General features: G+C 49.9%; 1 protein-coding gene across 1 annotated transcript in view; it reads right to left on the bottom strand.

Annotated features, from left to right (window-relative positions):
* Positions 1-17485, bottom strand: part of abca3b (ATP-binding cassette, sub-family A (ABC1), member 3b) — a 42535-nt gene extending 25050 nt beyond the window's left edge. Inside the window, 10 exon segments of the mRNA XM_064314121.1 lie at positions 237-418; positions 974-1147; positions 3866-3986; positions 4471-4587; positions 5157-5416; positions 7572-7737; positions 9185-9312; positions 12538-12796; positions 15383-15475; positions 17180-17485. Of these exon segments, the coding sequence (XP_064170191.1) occupies positions 237-418; positions 974-1147; positions 3866-3986; positions 4471-4587; positions 5157-5416; positions 7572-7737; positions 9185-9312; positions 12538-12796; positions 15383-15436 (1461 nt within the window). The 5' untranslated portion in view covers positions 15437-15475; positions 17180-17485.
* Positions 17486-18606: the final 1121 nt, after the last annotated feature.

Here is an 18606-nt window from a genome sequence, read left to right as displayed (position 1 = left end):
AAGTGGCAAGACCAGGAATGGGAGGGGCCGGGGTAGAGTGACAACAGTGTGGGAAAGGGAGGGGCCAGGGTAGAGAGACACCAGTGTGGGGAAGGGAGGGGCCAGGGTAGAGTGACACCAGTGTGGGGAAGGGAGGGGCCAGGGTAGAGTGACACCCGTGTGGGAAAGGGAGGGGCCAGGGTAGAGTGAGAGGCTCCAGGCGGAGCAGAGAGGCCGGGGGGCATGACGTGACGTACCAGCAGGAAGAAGTACCAGGGCAGCGGGACGCCGTATTCGCCAGGGAACACCGCCTCCATGTACCAGGCCACCAGGCCGTACAGGACAGCATCCAGCAGCAGCAGCCCGATCACCTGACCCAGCGAGAAGTCATCGTCCACCGTCACCGGCTCAAACAGGTTATGCCACTGAATCCCGGCTCCTAACGAGGAGGAGAGGGTGAGACGGAGGGAGAGAGGGAGAGAGGAGGAGAGAGGGAGAGAGAGGGAGGGGGAGGAGAGAGGGAGAGAGAGGGAGAGAGGGAGAAAAGGGAGGAGAGAGGGAGGAGGAGAAGGAGAGGGGAGATGCAGAGGAGGGTAGAGAAGAGAGAGGAGTAGAGAGAGGGATTGTAGGAAGGAGATGGGGAGGACAGGAACAGAGGGAGAAGTTGAAGGAGGGTTAATAATATTCAGTGACTTTTGGTTGATTTAGCTCCATTTAATCAGCTCAGTTTAAATAGCATTTTTTATAGTGACACCATCAAACCCACTTTCCAGCTTTATCAGTAAACAAAGAAAGTCAGATTTGGAGAAACATAATAATTAGCAAAATGCTAAAACCAAACTGTTTACTCAATTTATTTAATGCTTATTCACCACACGCTGAAATATCAATGTGCAAGTTCAAAACGTTCACAGGAGGAGATATGTGGGTGGGGTGGGATGGGGGGGGAGACAGGGGGACCAAGCCGATCCCTTTGGGGCGGGGGGCGGCTCACCTTTGCCCTCGAACATGCCCACCAGTTGGGCGCCCATCGCCATGGCGACGTTGGAGATGAGGCAGGCGGACACCTTCTGCGCGTGGGACAGCAGGTCGTAGTGCGGCCACAGGAAGACGTACGGGATGTAGCTCAGGAAGTAGATGAAGCCGCCCGCCGCTGCCGCCACGTTGGCTGGGGGTGGGGGCGAGGACACAGACGGTAGTATAATAAATATTGGGCTGCCTTTTTACTTCTCGCCGGATTTGCACCCTAACGACGAGGTGCTGCCTCAAACAGTCACGTGCCGAGACTCCACATCAGTACCCTTCCTCAGAGCGACACTGCTAAAATAAATAAAACATTCATCACGCTTCTTTTACTGCACACCGCATTTCCTCCTATAACCAGGTGCCCAAAAATGTGATTTAAAGTGTGACTCGCATACAAACACACCGGGAGTCTGTATCATAAAGCAATGGGCCTTAGCGGCAGGAACCAATGGTATGAGTGCATCAATCATTCTGTGTGCCTGTCTGTCTGCTCCCTCTCCCACTCTCCCCAACTCTCCCTTTCCCACTCTCCCTCTCACTCCCTCTCCCACTCTCCCTAACTCTCCCTCTCCCACCCTCTCATTCACTCTCTCCCACTCTCTAACTCTCTCTCCCACTCTCCCTCTCACTTCCTCTCCCACTCTCTAACTCTCTCTCTGTCTCACTCTCTCTCACTCCCACTCTCTCACTCCCTCTCACTCTGTCTAACTCTCCTCCAGCACCCTGCAACATCCCATCATTTCACAGGTGAAAAGAGGCACAGGCACAAAGGCCTGGGGAGAGACAATAAAAGCACGAAAAGAAAGGAATAAAGGAAAAGAACGGAAGTGGAGCTGCAAGGTTACGACATCACAGTCTGAGCCTCAGATGGAGCAGAAGAGGCTGGTTCAGAAAAGCAGTCTCCGGTTCACGCCCCCCCCCATGCCCCCCCACCCCCCTCCATTACACGCTCCAATGCAGCACGCCGCCTGAATGAGGGTATTGATCAGCTTCCGCTTCCAGCGTCCGCGAGGCAGAGATTTCTGGGAGATTTAATAAGCAGGCGGGACGGTGACGGTGATGGCGGAGGCGGGGACGACGGGCGGAAATTGGATTCGGGGATCCAGCTGCACCCCCACTTTCGCACAATGGCGAGAGAAATGATCTTCTGCCTCACTTCACAGCGCAGGCTAAATCGGCCCCGCCGGATGACTCCCCAGCCAAATCTCGCCCCCCCCGCTTCTCAGGGCGGCCTCCGGCTTCAAGGGGAGTCAGACCCGTCTCACTGGGGACAGGGCTTCAGCATAGAGAGTTACAGACAGAGCAGAGAGGATTACAGACAGAGCAGAGAGGGTTACAGACAGAGCAGAGAGGGTTAGAGAGCATAGAGGGTTACAGACAGAGCAGAGAGGGTTAGAGATGGAAGCACAGTACAGGAAGTGACACGGTGTGAGATCTAACCTTCAGCCACACGGGTGCAGTCTCGTATACGGGTTAAATGTGGACTACACGACACACTGCACCACGCAGTCTCCACAGGTCCCCCAAATCGCTGAGCTAACACCCCTGTACTCTCAACCACACCCCTGCTCTCGGGGGAGCCCCAGGTATCTAGGATACCATGCGTGTCTCCTGAGATGGTGGGGAGGGTGTTGATTGTGGCGATCACCCCCCCTGTAAGAGGATGAGTCACCCAGCAGTGCCCCAAATAAAACTGCTCCCCTGGGAGGGGGAGGGTGCCAGAACGCGTGGTCATTTGCAGGTTTGAGACGCGGGGGGGGGGGGGGGTGCCACCTCACAGCCCCAGTTTCACACCCTGAGAGTAGCACTGGCACCCAGGGGAGGGAGAAGAAAGGCAGTCGAAAAGCTAAGAGCTTCTTTTACCCACCGCGCCCGACAGGGAAGCCATTATTCCTGCAGGAGCATTATAGCATTAACACATGCACAGACACACAGAAACGCACAGACACACACGCAGGCACACACACACGCACGCACACGCACGCACACACACTCTGGTGCACTCACAACCCTGCTTTGAAGGGAAGTCTAAGGGAAGGAGAGAGAGAAAAGAGAGAGAGATAGACAGAGAGAAAGAGAAAAAGAAAGAGTGAGAGAGAAGAGAGAGTGAAAGAGGTGAGACAGGACGGGTAAGAAAAAGGAGGGTGGGATTTTCACTGTTCCCTTTCTGTCATCTTCACACATGTCAGCAGGAGTGTGTGTGAGAGTGTGTGTGTGTGTGTGTGTGTGTGTGAGAGAGAGCGTGTGTGTGTGTGTGTGAGAGAGTGTGAGTGTGTGTGTGCGCGCATGTGCTTGTGTGTGTGTGTGTTTCCTTGTCAAGCTTTCTTTTCTTTTTCCACCTCAGTAATGCACATAATCGCTTTGGTAAGTATGCTATGATAAATGCACTCAGTACTATGCTGTTTGTAATGTTGCATAATGACTCAGTAATGCACTCAGTAATGCTTTTGCTAATGTGCTTGATAATTAACTCAGTAATGCTTCGGGTAATGCACTCAGTAATGCTTTGTGTAATGCACTCAGTAATGCTTTTGCTAATGTGCTTGATAATGCGCACAGTAATGCGTTCGGTACATGTGTTTTTCTCATCATGTACAGCAAGTAAAAAAAAAAACAAGATACCAGCTGTCCACAAACCACGCGCTCCACATGAGCACACCGACCTACTTTACAAGGTGCAGACAATGCATCAATCGCCCCACCTCACCCCACTAATAATGAAAGTACAACACAAAGTGTCAATAAGAAAGCACAAGCATGTGAACACATGTACCCACGCACACAGGTATGCACACACTCACACACCCATGCACACACACGCGCTGGCATGCACACTCGCGCGCGCACACACGCTACCCACCTCGAGAGAAGAAAGCGCTGATCATGAAGCTGAAGTTGATGGTGGAAACAGCGAAGCTAAGCAGGAACACAAACACCAGGGTGGGATCACTGTAGGTCAACACCGCTCCACTGGGGCTCACCTGCAATACATGTGTTTGTGTTTGTGCGTGTGTGTATGCGTGTGTGTTTGAATAAGGAGGAAGGAGTCAGTCATATACACACACAAAAAGTACTTACATGAGATATACACAGTAGCTAGTAAATAGCAGCTCTCTCAATATTTTACCAAAATAATAAAACATGATCAGTCATTTATTACTCAATTTCATTAAAATAAATATCACATAAAATCACATTAAAATAAGATGCATATTTTGTGGGAGGTGTCAACCCACTGAAAATCATCTAAAAGGCTCTTTACAGTGAATGAAGGTGCACTCATAAGGACATCACACCACACACACGTGTCACCACTCCAGGACTCAAAACAAAATGGAGGCCATCCATAGATCTGCTCAGCTCTCCATTAAACCGCACCCTAAGCCTTCACCGCTCCAAGGCGTTCCATCTGAGGGGAAACTCTATGGCTTTTATGTGCTCGTCCGAGACGAAGGATCCACCCACCTTGATGCAGAAGAGCAGTGTGACGAAGAAGATGGAGATGGAGAGGAAGAGGAAGAACATGAGGAACCAGGCACTCCAGTGCAGCCAATTACTGAGTCCCATCATGCGCATGTACTCCTGAAAGGGACACAGTGACACGGTCAGGTCGCAGCCATGGTTACGGTCATGGTTACGCTTGGGTTACTGATCAGCCCAGCCACTCTCAGTACAAACAAAATTACCATGCACACACGCACGCACGCACGCACGCACGCACGCACGCACGCACGCACGCACGCACGCACGCACACACATACACACGTACACACATACACACACGCACAAACGCACGCACGCACGCACACACACACACAAATACAGCAACAGACACACACACACACACACTCACAAATACAGTAACAGACACACACACACACACACGCACACACACACACACGCAGATACAGTAACAGACACACACACACACACACACACACAAATACAGTAACAGACACACACACACACACGCACGTACACACACACAGATATAGTAACAGACACACACACACACACAAATACAGTAACACACACACACACACACACACACACACACACACACACACACACACACACACACACACACACACACACACACACACACACACACACACACACACACACACACACACACACACACACACACACACCTTCAGCTTGCGCTCCTTCTCCTGTACGACGGCGCGCACGATGTTCAGGGAGGTGTAGGTGAAGCTGAGCACCAGCAGCAGGGGCAGCTGGTTCTGGATGGCGAGGATGAAGAGGTCGTAGATGAAGGGCGGGTAGGGGAAGCGGGACAGCACCACGCGGGTGCGGCCCAGCAGCGCCGAGGCAGCCGTGCGGTTATACGCCCGCATGATGGCGGCGTCCACCGCGTGCTGCACCATCAGGAACCCCTCCCGAAAGTACCCTACGGAGAGAGAGGGGACACGCTGACACCCTCCTTCCACGCACGTCGCACCTTTCACACACGTCGAATTAACACACAACAATGGCCCTGTTTAGTGTAATTCAATATAATTACTTTAGTTTCAGCATTCAGCTCTTATACCGAGCAACTTACAGATTTGAGAAGGCCACAATCTGTTCCTACAGCTGGATATTTCACTGAAGCAACTCAGGTTGAGCACATCACTCAAGGGTGCAACAGCAGCACCCCAGCGAGGAATCAAACCTGCAGCCACTCAGTTACATACCCAGTTCCCTATCCACTATACGACACTACCGCCCCACCGTTCCCAATGAAGGGACAGCAACAGCTTCCACTTCAGTCCCATTTTGAGCACTTTGCCATCTAGATGTAAGTCTAGATACCTACTACACATACATCTGTCATTTGGGGCTGTTCATTAGTAAGCCTGTTTGTACGTACGCAAGGCAGTGCACCAGTTGCACTGACACGATTCTTCAGAAAACACTCTGAAAGACGTGTAACCATCTTAAACGTGACGGGTCATACGTTAACTGTTTTTACGCCTTTGAAACAAAAATAAATCATTAAAATGGAAAGAAATTCTAATTCAGTTCCTTTGAATCCAATTTCAGAAAGGAGACTTAAGCAAAAGTTTCCTGGTCTTTGTCATGAATATTTTAGAACAGTTAAATCCAACCCTACGGCACTGTCCATATGCCATATTTCGCTCAATCTATTATTTACTTGTTGAATTCGTGTTGGTTATGCCACCTGTACCAGCTGTGGAAAAAATATCCAATAAAAAAAATCTGTCAATTTAAAAAGCGTACCAATAAAGCAACTATAAAACTTTGATAGTGTTGTGAAAAAAAAACAAGAGTTAAGAAAGTGCAGCTTTGCTGAAGTTTCAGGAACCAGAAGAAAAAAATCGAATGGTTCTCCGGCAGACCGAAAGGAACCGGACGGAGGCGCACTGGTTCTCCGGTCCTCCCGTGCTAATCGTTACCCCCCCTCCCATCGCGGGACCCATTAACGGAGACTCGGGGGGGAGGGAGCGGTGTGTGGCAGGAGACGGAATCGTTTCCTTTTAAGAGTCGTCCTGGGGCGCGGGGGTGGGGGGGTGGGGGGTGATTGTAATCAAAAGGCGTGGATCGATACGGGCCACCCAACAGCAAGGGTTCGGCAAACCCCCCGCGCCCCAAGTTCCATTTCACACGGCTCCAGGACACCCATCACAGTACAGAAGTCGCCATGGAAACGGCTGTTAAATGAGGACAGCCCCTGGAGTTTTTCCCTTTCAATCAAACGGCGCAAACGGCGAAGCGATCTCTGTCCCTTTCACACACCGCTTCTGCTCCATCCGCAGGCTCATTCCACAAACACTTCTCTGAGCGGAAAAATGGGCTCGCATCGAGTCATCCCCTCCAGCCTGCCCTTCTAGAAAGATCTCCTTCACAGACCTTCAGGTTGGTGGGTATCGTTGCACATTAAGGGCACTATTTGGGCAAAATCACGAGACACTTAAGCTCTGATTATATAAAGGATGAACAATACTCCAACAGAAAATAGTCTCTGATTGCCTTGGATTGATCAAAGTGCACTAAAATGTCTGTTTTCCGCTTTGTGCAGATTTCACAGCTGACTATTTAAGCTTGCTTCTTAAGCATAGCTTATTGAGAGACGGATCATGCAACGTGCCTGTTCAGTAGCAGGACTGGAGAAAATGCACCATTCACAGACACAGAAACCGGTGATAAATACTGTACTATGTAACAGTTCTAATCCAGCTGGCAAGATCACACGTGCTTTTTGACAAAAGCACTCCTGTATGCTAAAGACTTTGACCCAAGGACTGAAGCGTGTTTTGTTTGGAATGGAGAAGAAACCACTGAATTCAAAAAGAAATAATGTCATTCCTGTTTTTGTTTTCGTATTCCTGAGAGCAACACCGCAGTTCTGTCCTCTGGTACATCACTCTGAATAAGAGCGCTTGCCAAGCCACTGTAGCAAGGGGTAATCACCCTGCCATACAGTGAACTGAACGTGCATCATGCTGTCCACCCACACACTGCACACTGCCTCCAGCTAAACCCCTGACCTGGCACACCCCCCCCCCCCGCCCCCCGCCCCCCCGGGCGTGCGCGCCCCTCACCCGGGGTGCCCCCCTGCGGGCTGTGCTGCTCCCGAGGACCCGGCAGCTGGAACAGGGGGAACAGGCTGAGCGTGTGCCAGTCCAGGTCGTTGTTGGGGTTCAGCTCGGTCGACTCCTTGGCAGGGGCGTTGCGCGGGCTGTACTTGAGCCGCAGGTGGTACTTCACCTGGAGGGAGGGAGGGAGGGAGAGAGGGAGAGGGGAGAGGGGGAGAGGGAGGGGGAGAGAGAGGGAGGGAGAAGAGGAGAGAGGGAGAGAGAGAGGAGAGAGAGAGGGGAGAGAGAGAGAGGAGGGAGAAGAGAGAGGAGAGAGAGAGAGAGGGCAGGGAGGAGAGAGAGAGAGAGAGAGAGAGTGAGGGGAGAGAGAGAGGGGGGAGAGAGAGAGGAGAGAGAGGTGAGGAGAGAGAGAGAGAGAGGGGGAGGGAGAGAGAGAGGGGGAGGGAGAGAGGGAGAGAGAGGAGAGAGAGAGAGAGAGGGGGAGGGAGAGAGAGAGAGAGAGAGGGGAGGGAGGAGAGAGGGAGAGAGAGAGAGAGGGAGGGAGAGGGAGAGGGAGAGCGAGAGAGGAGAGGGGAGGAGAGGGAGAGGGGGGAGAGAGAGAGAGAAAGGTCGGAGGGGAGGGAGAGAGAGAGAGAGGGAGGGAGAGAGAGACAGAGACAGAAAGGGAGTGAGCTCTCTTTCACGGGACGTTTCAGACTTCCGTATCTCCCAATCAACGTCACATCCTCAGATAAAACTGAGCCTCCATAGTGCAAGCTGCGTGCTTGTATTCATCCACCCCCGGCAAAGAAAGCAACCAAAACCAGAGAGAGATAAAGAGCAAGAGAGAAAAAAGCTCATATTAAGAGCGTTGCATGAGTCATTCTTTTACAAAAACGTTTTAAAAAAAGTTTCATACTGGAGTATAAAATTAGCCAGAGAAGTTTCATTTCCCCAGCTGATCTCTCTGCCAGACTGCAAGACTCATCTGCATGCAAATCAGGGACCCACCCCCCCCCTTCACCCCACCTGCGCCTGTGGCACCTTCCCCCCTCCTTCACCCCGCCAGAGTCTGTTGCACTCTCGCTCTCGACCACAATCCCCAAACTACAGGGATCTTCTTGGTGGGTTAAAACAAAGAGCCCCCCCCCCCAGTGAGCACGGCAACCAGGCCGCAGAGGTCCACACACAGGCCCAGTCTGAGTTTAACAGAGCTGCTCAGTCTGCTCGGCCCACAGGCTTCACCCTTCTTCACGAAAGCAGCATAACACAAGCCTTCTTCTGCCCAGGAGTCATCGAGTTCTCCCCATTTCCCTTGGGGAACCCTCTGCCCCCGATCTAGACACGTCCTCTATCTGTCCTGTGAAGCGCACGCAGCCAATCCAGCACAAGACCCAATTCTAGGTTACAAGCCACTTCACAGGACAAGTGATTAAAATCTAGAACGCAACCCAATCGCCCCAATGGACACCCTTCTATTATCCAGAGCAGAACACAATCGCACCACATGATACACCAGGAAGTAATGACGCTACGTTAGAATGGGAGCCAGGTCCTCACCTTCCGGAAACTTCTGAAGAGCCCCCCCGCCCCCGGTCACCCCCCCGCCCCCGGTCACCCCCCCCCCCCCCTTCGCTCACCTGCAGAGGAAGCGCCTCGTCACTGCGGGTGAAGGCGTGGTCGAACACCACGGCAGCCAGGACCTTTCCAGACTGCGGGTCCCTCCGCACAAAGTCCTCAAACTCCTGCTCCGTCTCAAAGCCGCGGACTGCAGACACAAGTGCATTCACACACACACACACACACACACGCACGCAGCACACACACACAACCCGACGTTAGCTTGAGGAAGACTGAATACACTCCCCTCCCCACTCCGCCCCCCCCCCCACACGCAGTCCCTCTTATCTGAGAAATATTTCTTCACATTTCCATAACACGTCATAGAAACTAAATCAGCACACGTATGTGCATGTGCAGCCATTTCAATAACTGGACAAATTTAGTCCTCAGTGCTGGCTTGTGAACCTGGACACACTGTTGCCAAAAGCACAGCCATGATACACTAATAGTTTATTTAGTGTCAACAAGATTAGCAAAATGTCTGACTCAACAGTATACAGGGCAGGCCCGTGCAGAATGTTAATGCATCAGATAGCCAAGGCGTGTCCACTGACCCAGCCAAGAAGCTACGGAAGCCTTCAGCCAGCTCACTGGAAGCAAAGCTACAGCTACAGTAACTCGATACAGCCAGGATGCATTTCATCCTTAAAGAACTCGGCCATGAATCTGCCAGAAGCAAAGAAGAGCATGTGAGCTCTCTCTGTTTATTAGACGACAGCTGGCTAACACTTCTCGCTCCTGTTCATAATGCCGCTTTATCCAAACTACGGCAGTTAGGAATCCCGTACAAAGGGAACTTCTATTCCACAGGGGAGTCAAATGCCCTTTCAAGTTTAAAATGTCCAGTTTGAGCAAGTGTTGCTTTTTCTCTCCGTCGTGGTACATTTTAGAGCAGGCAGTGTGTCGGACGGAGGGGGAAGTGGAGAGGGGAAGGCTCAATAACACCACACACTGAGAACTAGGGGGGGGTTAATGGAGGCAGAGGTCCGGAGCTGGGAGGCTTGAACTCATGACACAGCTGAGGGCCTTATGACTCAGATAAAACACACACACACACACACACACACACACACACGCGCGCGCGCACACACAAACACACACACATGCACTTATAGACACATACAATCTCACACAGAAACAGAAACGTGTGCACATACACGCTCACACACACAGCGCCTAAAAGACCACGGGGAGGGGGTGGGGGGGGGTGACCTACATTTCCAGTACACAGGTCAATACAGCCCCGCCCAGCCCTGCCCAGCCCGGCCAGTCTGGGAGTTCAGCTCCAGTACCGTACAACACCGCCCACCAGGACAAAGGCAGCCAGAGCAGGCAGACACGGCTCGCTACGCTGCCAAGTATTCCTGAACGCAAACACACTGAACACACTGGCAGCACTGGCCCCCCCCTCCCCGTTCACATCGGGCTGAACGCGGAACCATCGATATCCCAGAGGGCACCAGGGCGTGCAGCTCCGGGCTTGGTAAACATGTGGGAGGGGCTGGAACTGGGCGAGCAGGCTGGGCTCCTCCCCCTTACTTAGGCGCGTGGTAAGGGGCGGGGCCTGCCTCAGGTGTGGCCTCCGCAGCGACGAGATCAAAAGGTTCAGGTAAACAAGTGTGCGTTCTTAATGCGCACCTCTGATAGTGTAAAAACACCGGCAGCAGCAGGCATGAGTAAAAGTGGGGGAGGGGTTTCCTTCTCGGTTTCTCGCAGGGGGGACTCATTTGGAATTTTTCCAGCTGAGATTCCATGGTGCCGAGCAGGGGTCTATGGTAACTGTGGTTTCCATGACTCCGGGGACGACACCACGGCAACCCTGCAGCTGTAGCCAGGGACAGGCTTCACCTCAGGGAAGTCAAAAACAGGTGAGAGAGTCGGTTTACAGAAGCCGTCTCCTTTTTCTACCCGTTCGCCCTTTCTGTTCAGGACACAAACACAGCCGTTAGGGTCCCTCAGTGTCCTGCCCACGGAGGAGCTGACTCTCACGAGATTACAGAGAGAGGGTAAACACACACACACACACACACACATAAAACAGACTGCATGCACGCACACACACACACACACACACACACACACACACGCATAAAACACACCACATACACACACACACACACACACAAAACAGACTGCATGCACACACACACACACACGCATAAAACACACCACACACACACACACACACAAAACAGACTGCATGCACACACACACACACACACACACATAAAACAGACTGCATGCACACACACACACACGCACACACACAAACATAAAACACACCACGTGCACACACACCACATACACAGGCCTCACTGTGATCACTGAGATCAGTTTGCATGAATACGTCTGCTGCACAGCGAATGCAACAGAAACGCAAGGCAGTGGCTGCGTTTCCAAACCCCAGGTAACCCATGCAATATGCATAGCTTCAATAATTCAATGCTTTCGGTTATTGAGAACGCACACACAAACAAATGCTAAATCCAGCCATCTGGAGTCCACGGCGAAGGCAGTCCATTTGATGGACGACACAGAACAGCGTGAGAGTCCTGAGTGAGCCACGCTGGTGACTCACTGCAGTGACCAGCGCACATTACTCTCTCCTCACCAATTAAGACCAATCAGAGAGAGAGAGCGCTCTGACTCACAGGGCACAATCTGTACGCACGCCGAACCTGAAGGACGTCGCCACTACAATGACTATGATCATCATTACTGTTTTTATTGTGACTGACAGGCAGATGAGAGTGCCCTCACCCAAGGGAGCGATACCAATACCAGCATCTGCATAAAAATCCTGCAACGCATTTAAACAGTCATTTAACAGGGGGCAAATCACCTTGCTCCAGGCTAGCGGCTGTGTCTCGCCTGGGACTTGAACCCGCGCACCCAGAATCAAACGGCAGTACGGCGAGCCAGGACACCCTTCACAACACGGCGTACAGCGGTGTGGGGTTCACTCCGCACCGCCGTGGTTATGGAACTAAGTAAGCCAGCTTCCTCCGCTCCACAGCTAAAGGCTAGCGTGAAACCGGACAGCCATTATTGGGATTGCTACAGGTTATTCAGCTAAAAGGTATTTCAAGGACAACTCCGTATAAAACATATGGTACATGTACTAGCATGCATAGCGCACACGCACGTGCACGCCACAAACATTCGCTAAATGAATTGGTTCCGACAGGTGCGCGAGGCAAACTGACTTTGTTCTGCAAAATTTAACAAGCGAGCGGAAAAGCAACACAAGACCTACAACCACATCAAAAGCCCAGGCAGCACGGTAACCGCAGGTTACCATCACTTCCTGCACAAGGCCGGCGCATCACTTCCTGCACAAGGCCGGCGCATCGCTTCCTGCGGGACTCACCCGAGCTGATGACCCAGGCGCCCAGGCTGCGCTGCACGTCCTCGGCCACCTGGCGCACCACGCTGGCATTGCTGGGCACGTACGCCAGCTGGAAGTGGCCAGGGAGGAGGTGGGGAGGCGGCCCGTCCACAGAGAAGCTGTGGTAGGCGGTGGTGTTGGGGTAGTTGATGAAGGGGATCTTCTGGCGCAGCACGATGAGGATGGCGGAGAAGAGCAGGGGGAGGGCAATCTCCACCAGGGTCACGAGGATCTGCCGCTTCTGCGTGGGGGGTGGGGGGGGGGGGGAAGAGGCGGGTGTTAGGGTTAGGAGAAGCACGCTCTGACAGCCATTCACACATCACATTACATTACACTACACTTAGCAGACACTCTTATCCAAAGTGACTTACGGTCCAGTGGAGAACATCAGTGCTATTCTCAGGATTGTATAAATGCATCACCATGAAGGCACAGAAGGCCCATGTATCATCAGTGAGAGTAATGGCAACCTAACAAACGACAGCTTGTACAGCAACTGAAGAAAACACCACCACACACAGAACCTATATTACTACAACTGTAGCATTATTCAAAGGGAAATCCAAAGGAGGAGAGAGGAGAAAGTGGCGATCGGGGGACCCACGGCACTCTGAGGACGAGAGTCGGAATAGGGGCGGGGCAAAAACGCACAGTGCCGATGACACGCGGCATAGCTTTCCACATCACACAAAATGGCCACCGAGGCCTGGAGCTCCGTGAGCAGGCCGGACACAGAGCTGGACCGCCTGCAGACCAGCGCTGCTCAGCACTCCCGAGCCTGGGAGAGCCGGAGGACGACCCCAGAAACACGGAGAGGCCGTGACCATCGTACCATCCGCCATTTTAACTGACCAACGGAGCGCTGAAAACTGCACACCCTGCGGGTGTCGGAGGTCGAGACGGGACGGCGGGACCGGTGTCCTCGCACTCACGCTCACTTCCTGGAAATTCCACACCGCCGGCACCGCCTCGTCCATTATCCCAGCCCCGAACGTAACGGACACCTTTATGATTCACCGCAGATGATTCTACAGCGCGAGCCATATTCCGAGAGAAGTGTATCATCAGCATTCTGGGATGTCAGGAAAAGATGTGTGTTTTAAAAAAAATATATATATATTTTTTTTAAACGCCGACCTGCTTCTCTCCCAATGACAAGGTGTTCATCCCCCTATCCCCAGGGAGCAGAATTCAGGTTCTGTCCCTGAATATTCTCAAGCTTGTCCCTTCAGACGCTTAAATAAATTCCCTCCGCTGGAAGAGAAGGGGGGTGATGCAGGGGGGACATGTCACAGGCATGTCTGGAGTGATGCAAACACCGACTAGTAAACTATGACACGCAAACATGAGCGCACGCTCATGTACACGAACACAAACACGTGCATGCACTCAAGCACAAACACACACACACACACACGCGCGCGCGCGCACACACACACACACACACACGGATGGATCGCGCGGTCCAAGCCGTCGGGCACCCCCACCACTCAGGCAAAAACAAGTCTATCCGGGTCATCGGCACTCTTTGTAAGCATGCAGGAATGCCACAGAACAGGTACAAAGTGGCTCTACAGGGATTGGCAGACATGTTGCTAGGCAGTTTATAACTAAAGACACTCCATCACCCCCCACCCCCCACTGCAGGTATTGGGCCAAAACACACACAGACACACACACACACACAGACAGGTTATTATCATCAGACCTCACAGTGGCGGGGAACAGCTCATGGAATGGCCGATCCTGCCCACCGTTGCCATAGCAATCTTAGACCATGGCCCACATTTATGAGCTGGCGTTTATCAGCAAGTCCAACGCCCGCACTTACTTAATGTTTGCATTTCAAGTCGCACTTATCTTAGGACAAAGCACTACTGCTGTTAAACTGAACTGTCCCCCTGAATATCGGGCGCATGCTTATATGATTGGGAATGATTCTCTTGAAAAGCATCCATAGGGGAAAAGAGGTAAGCCATCATGCATAAAGTTTATGGAATATCTGAGGTGTGTAGCTAGCATTGTTCCCTGGAAAAAAAAAAACACTTAAAAATTGCTTCTTGAATACCAAAGGACTTTGCCTCCTAATAGACTGGTTTTCTTTTCTTTCTCTTTGATGGACTTTAAACAGTGTCAGGGATTTTAGTTCTGACCATTCCCATAGTCCACACACGAGGTCTATAGGCCTATTCTGCCCCAACCAGGCTCATGATAGGGGCGGGTCTGCACACAAGAACTCCCCAGCACATTCTTAAACCTTCACAACAAAAATGTAATTGTAAAAATTGTAAATCTCTACTTTTTTTTGTCTCGCATCTTTCAAAAATAAACCGCCATACGACGTATAGCCTATATGCTGGGCTTACTCCCCACCTTCAGCACACACACACACGGCAGAAGGGCCAGACCTGCGCCAGGTAACGGTTCAAAACGAGCTTTTATCTTATAAAAGAGCATTGACACTACATCCTGGTGTAATCCTAAACCTCTGCTTGTTTTTAAAGGTCTGACAGTGCACCCTCCATATGTATATGTATCTTTCACTGTATTCAGACCGGGGAGAAGCAGAGAGGGTCACAGAGAAAGATGGGACCACAGTGCAGAAAGGCTACTCTACAGACTTCCCATCACCCTAAGCTTCTATCATTTATCAAGTATGAAATCGACTGAAAAGTATGGGGTGACTGCACAAACATTACGTGTATGTGTATGCTTGTATGCAAGTGTGTATTTAAAGCAAAAAAAAAAAGAATCCCTTGCTGTTTCCTGGATTTTTTTCCCCCCCCTCATTTCTTGAGCATTCCTGTACTGCACATCACTTGCCCACCTGCTGAATGTAGTTCTTCCATAGCAGCAGGCCGAACTGCCGCAGCACGGTCATCCTGCAAACAGTGCGTGAAGCCAGCCAATCTCACAGAACCTGGGAGGAGGGAGAGTGCGAGAGGGAGATTAGGATCAAATAAATGTCTTTAAAAATAATCATAAAATGTTCACACAGCAAAACATCTGATATGAGTCTCTCAGCAACCGGCAACTGATGCCCCCCCCTTAGGAAACTGAGCTGGCCTGAACAAGCCAGAATCACAATTGCGCAAACAGCATGCATGTAAAATTGCAGGCCTCAACAAATCTGAGATTTCACAAAAACAAAACAAAAAAACAACAGCGGCAAAAAAAAGAAGAAGAACTCTGATTTCCCAGCATGAAAACATTTAAGAACGGTAAAAAGATTGCACGGTCATGCGGATTGTGACTGGGCCTCAGTGGCTAATCGGGGCAAGAGAATCAAAGGACATTATTTGATGGAACAAATGGCTCTTAGCTGGAAAACTGTCCCACCGAGCGGGGGAAAGCTGAAGATAAAAAACACAGGCAACGAGAACTGAGAGAGTAAAAGACAAACCACTGGGAGAAGAGTAGACTGATGCAGAAACACATTTTTCAGTTTGTCAGGGTGGTGAGTTAAATATGTGAGAAAAATATGCAGTTCAACAGGGTTAGAGTGGATCAGCAAGTCCCGAGTTTGGACTGTTGTAAGGAGAGGACAAAATGGCAGATGGTTGGGTGAAGAATGACACTGTAAACCCCCGCCATTCACAAACTGAAATTTAAATGGGGCAGCAGGTACTCTGTTCAAAACATAATCGTAAGTAAATAAGACATTGCATTCCAGTGGGACTCATAAAAAATTCCTATGTTTGTTCATGTATTCTCAAAAAAAGGTATTGACCCTTTTTAAAAGAACTGCGTCGAGACAAACAATTTCGTTGGGTCCTTCCAGTGTCTCCCACGTTATCCCTGGTCCTCAGCGAATCATGTGCTGCTTGGTCATATGATAGGTGATCGATTAGCGCTTGGTATCAATTGTGTTATCAGGGTCCCACAGACAAATTGGCTGCAAACATGAATAACATGCATATTAAGAATTCAAAATTACTTAAATGAGAACCGTGTGACAACTAATATGATTACATTTTCCAATAAAAATCAATGCATTTCTTCACATTTTAAGAAAGCTCGCTTGGATACATGTATGATAACCACAATATCAGATTTGTGCGTTGCAGAACTAGCAAACTGACGTTGACCTTAACTCAGGATGACCAATCTCGTTAAGATGCGCGCGAGGTATACTATATTCATTACTTATCAGGCGAACAAACACAATCATGATTAATTTCTTCAAACGATTAACGATTAGTAGGCCCACACACGACATAATATTATTAATTTATGCTCTAAGCGTTCTAGGTAATTGCCATTGTTGCGTCCGTAGGCTACTGCCAGCTGGCTAACTATTAATATGCATTGACTGTTTTACACGATAACTGACAAAAACAGCGAATGTAACGGTTTTTGTAGGCACGATGTGGTCATCAGGCTACACAGCTAATCATTATTGTATCCACCTGTCTTTTCTGCAATACGTTCACTTCAAGCTCTTCGGCCTTAACCGATTGGATGAAATGTCCGTCAGTCCCTTTCCACAGCTTTCAGGAACAAAACAAAATATATTTTGCATATTGTATTGTATTACTATTCATACAGATCTGTTACTAAGAGTATCGAGAGAGATAACGTGCGTAGATCTATATAACATAAAACGTCTGTAAGACAACCTTACCTTACGGATGTGCCGTCAGTCTATTGAACTTCATGGGATGTCTTTTCCAGTCGGCGTTGAAAAAATCCCTTTTTATATTAGCGCTGAATAGCATTCGAATTTATCTTACTTAAAACATCTGAATATAGCTTCGGGGTGCTGTCCTCGTACGCAGACGATGCCCAACAAAGGTTTTGGTCTTTAAATTTCAGTTATGGATAATGACATTGCACCAAGCGCCGGCAGAGCCCCTATTCATTGTGCAGATGAGACAATCGTCAACACAAGAGTCACGTGATCTCCCTGGAAATTTGCCCTGTGTCACGTGACCAGAAACCAATACCTTCAACTTTGTGAAATGGTCGTTATTAAACAATACGCAGTCATCTCATTGGTCGACATACAACACTTGCCCTGTTTACTTCAATTACCGTTGAGTGTGCAACGAGTTACGGTTCCTGTGTCAGTTTTGAGGATAGAATGGAGATTCTTGCTTGCTACTTCACTCATCTTGTTTGCGTGATACCGAATATTTTAATTATGTGAAACCAAATGATAATTTATAACTAATTACGGACTCACTTATCTGGCCGTATGAATGTAACATATCGCCAGTTGATATTAACATGTTAATTTGAGGCATATCCAATAAAATCAAGGTGATGGGGGGGGCTATTCACCTGCTTTGAACTCAGAAAATCAGTGCCCATTCGAAATGGCTAGTGAACCAGTAAGAAACAGTGGATGCTGGTCTGTGTCATTGTGGGATTGCTGAACTATCCATCTGCACACACACAATTGGCACATATTAAACTATGGTCTGGCACCCGTGTGCCCCAGTTTGCACCCCACTCCAGCCAGGGGGCAAATGCAATCCTCAGACTCAAACAAGGAGCCTCCCTTTATTAGCAGTTTACAATTCAAAGCATTTACACTCTTACATAAAGACAGTGTACATACAAATGCCACAAAATTCCAGCTTTGTCTTCAATGGGGCAGCAGTGTAGTATAATGGGTAAGGAACTGAGCTTGTAACCTAAAGGTTTGATTCCCAGGTAGGACGACACCATTGTAGCCTTGAGCAAGGTACTTCACCTGAATTACTTTGGTAAAAGATCCGGTCGTATAAATGTGTATGTATTTTTATTTTTAAGTAGTCTCTCTGGCTAAGACTGTCTGCTAAACACCAATAAAAGGTTTGTATCATTGCCATTTGCTTTGTCTCTGAATTTAAAGGCTCTTCCACCAGTTTCTGGCTTCAATTAGGTCCTCAGGTGTGATCTCCACCCCTCTTACATTTGTTCGCTAAACAGCTCGAAGGGAGAAACTAATTCAGTTGGAAAAAGAACCATCACACAGAAAGTCATTTAATTATTAGACCAATGCCAGAGAATGGGCCTTTTGACTCTTGCAACCCAAACCTGCTATAGCTGCATTTGTCTGTGCCA

Source organism: Anguilla rostrata, chromosome 17 (genome assembly GCF_018555375.3).
Source record: "Anguilla rostrata isolate EN2019 chromosome 17, ASM1855537v3, whole genome shotgun sequence".
Classification (NCBI taxonomy): domain Eukaryota; kingdom Metazoa; phylum Chordata; class Actinopteri; order Anguilliformes; family Anguillidae; genus Anguilla; species Anguilla rostrata.
This window is presented reverse-complemented; position numbering and strand designations above follow the sequence as displayed.